At 44.3% G+C, this 9,577-nt stretch overlaps 1 protein-coding gene across 1 annotated transcript; it reads right to left on the bottom strand.

Moving 5' to 3' along the window:
• Positions 1-1,692: 1,692 nt before the first annotated feature.
• On the bottom strand, positions 1,693-4,306 carry LOC111438659. Its single transcript, XM_023076529.1, has 5 exons — positions 4,092-4,306; positions 3,747-3,946; positions 3,151-3,482; positions 1,839-1,937; positions 1,693-1,746 (listed from the first exon to the last, which is right to left on the bottom strand). Exons 1-5 carry the CDS (start codon positions 4,304-4,306, stop codon positions 1,693-1,695), a joined length of 900 nt encoding a protein of 299 aa, XP_022932297.1.
• Positions 4,307-9,577: the final 5,271 nt, after the last annotated feature.

Below are 9,577 nucleotides of genomic sequence, written 5' to 3'. Positions count from 1 at the left end.
GATTGGCCACTCGTTGGCCCTCATTACTAGTGAGGTACGAGTACAAAAAGATTTTGAGCGAGCTAACATAGTTATAGTGTCTGAAGGAATCATAGCACAGATGGCTCGACTAACAGTACAACCCACAATTAGACAAAGAATTATAGATTCCTAACGAGAGGACTCTAGCCTACATAAGACTACGAGCCAACTAACAAGGGTCCAATGGAAGGATTCTCAAAATCCTCAGATGACGGATTGATGTGTCAAGGACGCCTATGTGTCTTAGCAATAGAGAAGTTAAGAAAAGAGATATTGATGGATGCTCATAACTCGCCATTTTCTATACATACAGGCAGTACTAAGATGTACCAAGATCTGCAACAACACTTCTGGTGGCGAAGTATGAAGAAAGACGTAGCAGAGTATGTAAGCAAGTGCTTAGTATGTCAACAAGTAAAAGCTCCTAGACAAAAAATGGTGGGGATGTTACAACCCTTGAGCATACCAAAGTGGAAGTGGGAAAATATAGCCATGGACTTCATAGTAAGACTACCCAAAACGCTGAAAGGCTACACAGTAATCTGGTTAATTATCGATAGATTGACAAAGTCGGCACACTTCCTACTAGGATAACAACATATATAGTTGACAACTGGGTTCAACTATATGTGAAAGAGATAGTAAGATTGCATGGGGTCCCAGTGTCAATAGTATCGGATCGAGACCCACGCTTTACATCGGTATTTTGGTGGGACCTTTAGAAAGCATTGAGTACTCGTCTCGACTTCATCACTGCCTTCCACCCTCAAATGGATGAGCAAATGAAGCATTTAAATCAAATTCTAGAGAACATGCTACGCACTTGCGTACTAGACTTCAAGGGAAGTTAGGATTCCAAACTAAACCTGATGGAATTTTCGTACAACAACAACTTTTAGGCAACCATCGGGATGATGCTGTTCGAGGCCTTATATGAAAAACGGTGTAGATCCCCATTATGCTGGGATGAAGTAGGTGATAGAGAATTCTTAGGACCTGAATTAGTTCGAGTCACCAATGAGGCCGTTCAAATAATCAGACTAAGGATGCATACCACTCAAAGTAGACAGAAAAGTTACGCTGATGTAAGATGTAGGAGCTTAGAGTTTGAAATAGGAGGCCTAGTATTCCTGAAAGTGGCACCAATGAAAGGTGTCTTGAGGTTCGGATGTAAGGAAAAATTGAGCCATCGATTCGTTAGACCCTTCAAAATTCTTGAGTAAATTGGTCCAGTGGCATATAGACTAGTCCTATCGCCCTCCCTCTCAGGCTTACACAATGTATTTGATGTGCCAATGCTGAGGAAATACATGATGGACCTTATCCACATAATAGACTACAAGCCCCTTTAGCTTAATAAAGACTTAAGTTATGAAGAAAAGCCCACAAGAATTCTAGCTCGCGAAGTAAAAGACCTACACAATTGAGATATTGTCTCCGTCGAGGTGCTATGGCAAAACCATCACATTGAGGAAGCTATGTGGGAGTGCGTGGATGAAATAAAAGAAACATATCCCGAATTAGTGCAGGAGTTAGAGGGTTTCGAGGACAGAAGTTCTTTTTATGGGTATATAATGTCATAACCACAGGCTATAAAAAACAACTCAGCGTAGTCACCACAAAATTCGAGAATTCTGGCGACCGTCAAAATTCTCGCGTCCTCAGCCGAGATCATGCTCCCTCACTCCCCATATCTCTCCCACTTACCCCTTCCGCCACAGACAGCTGCAAGGGGAACGTCAAGAGAGAAAAATTACAGAGAAACATGAGCTAGAGAGAAACTAAAAGCATTTTTCGGCGAGTTTGAACCCACGCACCTGATGCTTAGAACGACCGACCCATGCCGCAAAAGAGATCTTCGACGATTGTACATTCACCGAAGTACGTTTTCTCGTCTCACCAACGTTCATTGTCGTCTGTAAAAAGAGATGAGTTTCAGTTTTTAGAAATTTCATAGATATGTTATTTTAGGCTTCTATTGTTGTAAACACACAAACTAAAACTTTGAAATTAATTGCATCCACAAACCGATCAATTTAGTTGGCTTTTATAGTCTTACAGACTAACAACCTTAGAAAGCATAAAATTAGGCCACTCTAAAAATAGGAAAAACAACCCCCACTAATTAATTTAGTATTCTACCATTCCTAGAGAAAGCATTAAATTAGCCTAACAGACTAGAGCTTGAACCCACACACTTGATGCTTAGAACGACCAACCCATTTCGCAAAAGAGATCTTCGACGACTGCATTCACCGAAGTACGTTTTCTCGTCTCACCAACGTTCATTGTCGTCTGTAAAAAGGGATGAGTTTCAGTTTTTAGAAATTTCATAGATATGTTATTTTAGGCATCTACTGTTGTAAACACACAAACTAAAGCTTTGAAATCAATTGCATTGACAAACCCATCAATTTAGTTGGCTTTTATAGCCTTTCAAACTAACAACTTTAGAAAGCATAAAATTAGCCAACTCTAAAACTAGGAAAAATAACCACCCATTAATTAATTTAGTGGTTCTACCATTCATAGAGAAGTGGACATCTACCCTAGAGAAAAGGTCTAGTATGACCGTGGACATCAACCCTAGAGAAAAGGTCTAGTATGACCATCTTTAACAATTTCTCCCCTAAACTGATTGCAGGGATGCGTTCAGTTTACTTGTGGTACTAGATGTTATTTTTCGATAATCGGTCATGGAAATCCCTTTTCACAATTGATGTTAGAGGAAATCGTTTGGCGGGAAGAGAGAGAAAAGTTGTTGGAAGAAAATAAAATGCGTAAAAATGACAGAGAGAAAACTGCAATTTGACTTCTCTAAAAAAGAGGTGATTGAAATCTTTCTGAACAGATTCACCTATTTAAATATTTAACTTATCCTAAAAATGGCCCGAGAGTGGCCAACTAAATCTGTGCCACTTCCTACAAAATGGCTGTCTAAAAACTTGGTAATCCATTTGATGTGTTTGTCAAATGGTCAAGGGAAGGTATTCAATCAACTAATGAAAACGTGTAAAGCTAAATAAGGAAAAACCTCAGGTTTTATCTAACAATCTCCTCCTAAAACTTGTAGTATATCTACCTTATTATTTGAACTCCAATCTTTGAACGAAGTTCCTCAAATTTTACCCGTGCCAGAGACTTGGTGAAGATGTCTCTAAGTTGTTCCCCTGTTCGGATGAAGTCAATCTTGATAAGTTCCCGATCTGTACACTTCCGAATGTAATGGAACTTGATCTCTATGTGCTTGCTTCGGTCAATCGGATTTTTGATTAGGGAGATCGTAGCTTTGTTGTCCACATAAAGCATTGGTGGATCGCCTTCTTTTCCGATGAATTCTTCCATCAGTCGCGCAAGCCAGACCCCCTGTGCTGCTGCCGTCGAAGCGGCAATGTACTCTGCTTCGCAAGAAGATAAAGCAACTACCTTTTGCTTAATTGATTGCCAGCAGATCGCACTGCCTGAGAGGAAGTAAATCATCCCGCTGGTGCTCTTACGATAATCAACGTCACCGGCCATGTCACTATCACTATAGCCGACTAGCTCAAGCTTCTTCTCTCCTCTCCCTACGCAGTATCTTACACCTTAGCCTCTGGTTCCGGCTACATAGCGCAGGATGCGCTTGACAGCCACTAGATGCTCCTCCCTAGGTGTTTCCATAAACCTACTCACCTATCCAACGGAATAAGCAAGATCAGGGCGAGTGTTTACTAGATAGCGCAGACTCTCAACAATGCTGCGATAATGGGTGGAGTCAACTGCCGTCGTAGTGTCGGCCTTCTTCAACTGGAGTCGGGCCTCCATTGGCGTCCTTGTAGGATTACTGTCTGCTAGCCCAGCAATATCCAACAGCTTCTTTGCGTACGCACTTTGACAGATGGTGATGCCAGCAGTACTCTGTTGCACTTCGATACCGAGGTAGTAGCTGAGTACACCGAGATCGCTTATCTTGAAGTTTTTGACATCTCTCTCTTGAACCTTTTGAGGACTTCCATGTCGCCTCCAGTGATTATGAGGTCGTCGACGTACATTTCCACAATCAGTCGCTGCTGCCGTGGTCGTGTGTGTACATGCCATGCTTAGAGGCACGGTGCTTGAACTTCAGTGACAGTAGGGTACTGTCGAGCTTCGCGTTCCAGGCTCGTGGTGCTTGCTGAAGCCCGTAGAGTGCCTTGTGCAGGCGCAGTACCTTACCTGGGTTGTCGTTGTCCAGGAAGCCAGGTGGTTGTCGGACGTAGACGGTCTCTTTCAGCTCTCCATTAAGGAAAGCGGACTTCACGTCCATGTGGTGGACCTCCAAGAGTAATGTGCCGCGATTGCCAACAAAAGGCGGATGGATTCTAACCTTGCCACCGGCGCAAATACCTCTTCGAAGTCCACTCCTTGCTTCTGGACGTAGCCCTTCGCCACCAGACGGGCCTTGTGCTTCACAACTTCTCCCTTTTCGTTGCGCTTCAGTTTGAAGACCCATTTGGGCCCTATGGCTCAGTGTCCTGGCGGCATATCCTCCAGACTCTATGTCTGGTTCTCGGTGATGGATGTCATCTCCTCCTGCATTGCCTTCAGCCAGCATGGGTTTCTTTCTGCTTCGGTGAAGGTGTTTGGTTCATCTTTGCTGATGGCATGCAGTTTGGCCACTTCTTCGAGCTCGCGCGCTGCAAGTCCAAGGGGTTCACCATCTCCCACTAGGTCGTCCATCCTCCGGTACCTGGCCACTAGATCATCATCATGATCGGCATCCAGTATTGAATCCGCAGTCCGTGGTGTTGCGAACTCCGTGTTGTTGCGAACTCCATTGGTGCAGGGGGTGCACCTGCTGGCGGCGGTGACGGATCCTGATGCTGGGCTCCTCCTTCTTCCGGCTCGATGTCGAGGTACTCCACCGTGAATTGATTTAGGTTGTGGTCTGCCTCGATCACGTCATTCCACTGCCAGAATGTGCTTTCGTTAAAGATGTCGTCGCAAGACACGTGAGCTCACCCCCTACAGGATATAAAGTCTGTACGCCTTGCTCCCAGGTTCATAGCCAATGAAGACGACCTTTAGCCCCCTAGGATTGAGCTTGGCGAGGTGGGGACGCGCTACCTTAATGTATGCGACGCAGCCGAACACTCGGAAGTGATGTACCGTTGGCTTTATGTTGTGTTAGGCCTCTTATGGCGTCTTCCCGTCGAGGCTTCGGGTTGGCGACCGATTAAGGAGATAGACAGCCGTCATTACCACCTCTCCCCAGAATCTCCCAGGCATCTTGGCCGTCATCAGCAAAGGCCTTACATCCCCGACGAAGGTTTGGTTTCGGTGTTCCACCACTCTGTTTTGCTGGGGGGATTAGGGCGCCGTTAATTGCTGTTGTATACCGAACTCATCACAGTACTTACCGAAACTTGTTGAGGTGAATTCTCTGCCTCGGTCTGTGCGCAACACTCGCATCTTCTTCCCACATTCGGCCTCCGCTCGCGCTTGAATGCGCTTAACCACCTCTGCCTCCTCACTTTTCGCTTGCAGCTGGATTAGCCACATTAAGTGGCTTTTGTCATCGACCATCAGGAGGAAGAGGGTCTTACCGCCTGGAGTCACCGGCTTGATGGGCCCGCAGATATCGCCATGTATAAGCTCCAACGGCTCATCGGTGCGATAGGATGTCCGAGATGGAAAGGGGGTGCACCTCTGTATGTCGATGAGGTACCCGTCGCACATCTTGTTCACGCCTTTGATTACCTGCAAATCGTGCACCATCTCCTCCTTCTGTAGTTTTTCTAGAGCAGGAAAATTTAAGTGCCCGTACCTTCGGGCCACCTCCAAGATACCTCTTCGGTCTTGGCCGAGAGGCTGACGGATTGCTCTATCTCTAACACTAGGATGTAAAGACAGTTTGTCGTGCGCCGAACTTGCGTGAGCAACTGTTGTCGATCATCGCAGATTTTGAATAGACCGCGCTTGATGGAAATGAAGCAGCAGGCCTCATCGAGTTGACCCAGGCTCACAAGGTTAGCCTTGAGCCTCAGGATGAAGTAGACGTTGGTCGGCTTGCGGTGCTCGCCTCCTTTGGTGATGAACAGGATGGTGCCATGCCCTTCGATCTCGACGACAGAGCCGTTGCCAAATTTTACCGTCCCGCGAATTCCTGAGTCGAGCTCAGAGAAAGCAGATCTAGCCCCGGTCATATGGTTTGTTGTCTCTGTGTTGAGGACCCATCGCCGGTGCTCATGCTGCTCATCCCTCTCTTCGATCTGTGCGAACACTCGCTCCTTCGTCAGTTGAATTGGCTTCCCAGCTAGTACCTTTGCTACGCCCAGCTGAAGCTCTTCCTCAGGTTCGATGCTCACCAGAGGAGCAGTTACGCCGTCATTGATTATCTCCACCTCCGTAGATTTGGAATCAAAACTAGGGACGTCGGATAAGACCGATGCACTTACCATGGAGAGAGCTGGCTCATCCTCTTTGGATTGAGCCACATGGGCCTTCTCAGCCTTCTCGGCCTTCTCGGCCTTCTCTTTGTTCCTGAGCTTGCTTAAGCAATTCTTGCTCGACCTCTCTTCCCACAGTTCGAGCACTGGATCGGCCGGCCATCGGTCGACTCCTTTTTGTGATCACCATCTTTCCCGCGCGAGCGTCGCAGATCTAGCCCCGGTCATATGGTTTGTTGCCCCTGTGTTGAGGACCCATCGCCAGTGCTCATGCTGCTCGTCCCTCTCGCCGATCTGAGCGAACACTCGCTCCTCCGTTAGTTGAATTGGCTCCCCCGCTAGTGCCTTTGCTACGCCCAGCTGGAGCTCTTCCTCAGGTTCGACGCTCACCAGAGGAGCAGTTACGTCGTCATCGATTACCTCCACCTCCTTAAAGCCGTCCTTAAAGCATTGAAAAATCATCGATGGATTCGCCGTCCTTAAAGCGGATCTTCGAGAGGTCCTTCCTCCCAGGCCGATTGCACGGTGCGTTTGATGGAGAGAGACGCCAACATTTCTAGGGGAACAGACCATAAATATGGTGGCAAACGCCAGCCGATCCTCTTGGTACTTGATCATTTCTCCTTCCGCCTGTAGGTTGACGCGCATCAACAAGGCCCACTCGTTGTAGTTAGACCTTGTCAGCATCGGGTGGTACTGAACGGTGGCGATCGTTGTCTCCCTGATCACTCGCTCAACGACAACTCGATGCCCTATCTAACACTAGACACATACCCATTGACTCACGTAGTTTTATGAATGCATCCAGCTTCAGTGGTTTTGTCATAATATCTGCAACGTGTTTTTGTGTGACACAATGCTTCAACTCAATAACTCCATCTCTGGTCAAATCACACAAGCAATGAAACCTCACATCAATGTGTTTGCTACGTCCATGCATGATTGGATTCTTGGGTAGCTTAATAGTGGAACTGTTATCACATAACATAGTGATACACTTGTCTCGAACATGACCAAATTTTTCCAAAACTCTCCTCATCCACACCCCTTGACAAGCATAAGACGCTACTGCCACAAATTCTACTTCAGTGGTGGATAACGTAACTACAGGTTGTTTTTTAGAGGACAAAGACACCACTCCATCACTGAGTAAGAACACATAGCCAGAAGGGCTTTTCATGTCATCTATATCTCCTGCATAATCACTGTCAGTATATGTTATCAACTCTCCATTACCCCTTTTCTGATAAAGGATTCCCAAATCTACATTACCTTTTAAGTATCCCAACACTCTTTTTTTAGCTTGCAAATGCAATTCTGTTGGAGTTGCCATAAATCTGCTATTAGAGACACTACATACATTAAATCCGATCTTGTTACAATTAGATACATAAGGCTTCCAATCAATTGTTTATACATGGTAGCATTGATTTTGGCTCCTTCTTCATCCTTTGTTAGTCCAACCCCAAGAACAATAGGGCTTTTCACACTATTACTTTTTTCCATCCTAAACTTCTCCAAAACTTCTTTTGCATACTTTCTCTGACTAATATAAATGCTTTCATGATTTTTTAAAATCTCCACACAGAGAAAATATTTCATTTTTTCCAAATTAGTCATTTCAAATTCAAGTTTCATAGAATTCTTGAACTTAACAAACATGCTCGTCAACATATAGACTAACAATCAAATTTTATCTTCATCTCCTGTTTGTATGAATAAAGTATGGTCACAATTGCACCTCTCAAATCCTTCTGTGACAAAATGTGATTCAATTCGATTGTACCATGCACGTGGGGCTTGTTTAAGGCCATATAATACCTTCTTCAGTTTGTATAACTTGTATTCTTGACCTTTTTTCTCATAACCTACTCAACAAAGACGACTTCTCTTAATTCTCCATAGAAGAAAGTACTTTTCACGTCAAGCTGATACACGTTCCAACTATTCCGAGCTGCTAAAGCAATCATTCGAATAGTATCCCACCTAGCACAGGTGCAAACACCTCGATATAGTCTATACCATGTTGTTGTGCATAACCTTTTGCTACCAACCTAGCCTTATACTTGTCAACTTCGCCATTTTCGTTGAGTTTGGTTTTGAAACCCCACTTTACTCCAATTTTCTTCATTCCTTAAGGCAAATCTGTCAACTCCCAAGTCTCATTTTGTTTGATGACTTCCATCTCCAAGTCCATTGCAGCTCTCCATTTTGAACTTTGAACAACTTCTTCAAAGGTAGTCGGATCTATAGTTGAGGTTAATAGAACTAAATTGTTGTGCTCAGCTTCTTCAGAAAATTCTCCCTCGCTCACATAATCTTTCATCCATAATGGTGCTCTTGTGTTCCTCACTTCGGGAGTGCTTTCTTCAGATGTTGAGGAATTTGATTCAGATGACTCACTGGAAGATATATTAACTTCCCCTTCTTCTGCTATTGTCTCCTCTTCAGATTATTCCTCACTTTGGTTATGTTCACTTCCTTCTATATTACTATCTTCCCATTCAGGGTATCAAGTCTAGCTTCTTCATTAGTTTCCCCACAATTCCAACATTTGTTTTCTTCAAGAATCACATCTTTGCTTACAACAATCTTCTTGGACACTTGATCATAGAGTTTATATGCTTTAGACTCTTCATTCATCCCTAGAAGCACACACTGAAAACATTTATCATTTAACTTCTTTCTCTTACCATCTAATACATGAACATGCCCAATGCAACCAAAAACTTGAAAATAATCAACATTAGGTCATTCCAAGCCTCCTCAGGAGTCATATCTTTCACTACTACTGTATGACTTTTGTTGAGCACGTGCATTGTTTAGTTTACTGCTTCTGGCCAGAAATTCTTTAGAACTTGCTTCTTTGATAATATACTTCTAACCATGTTCATAATTGTTCTGTTTTTGCGCTCAGCTACACCATTTTGTTGGAGAGTGTAGTTTGCAGTAAGTTGTCTACTGATACAATTAATTTTGCAAAAATTGTTGAATTCATGAGAGGTGAACTCTCCACCCCTGTCTATGCGTAGACAACGAATAAAATCTCCAGTCTCTTTCTCAACAAGTTTTTTGAAATTCTTGAAGATTGTAAAGGCTTCAAAATTTTCAGCAAGAAAATATATCCACACCTTGCGGCTATAATCATC

This window comes from Cucurbita moschata, unplaced genomic scaffold, assembly GCF_002738365.1.
Source record: "Cucurbita moschata cultivar Rifu unplaced genomic scaffold, Cmos_1.0 Cmo_Scf00080, whole genome shotgun sequence".
Taxonomy (NCBI): Eukaryota; Viridiplantae; Streptophyta; class Magnoliopsida; order Cucurbitales; family Cucurbitaceae; genus Cucurbita; species Cucurbita moschata.
This window is presented reverse-complemented; position numbering and strand designations above follow the sequence as displayed.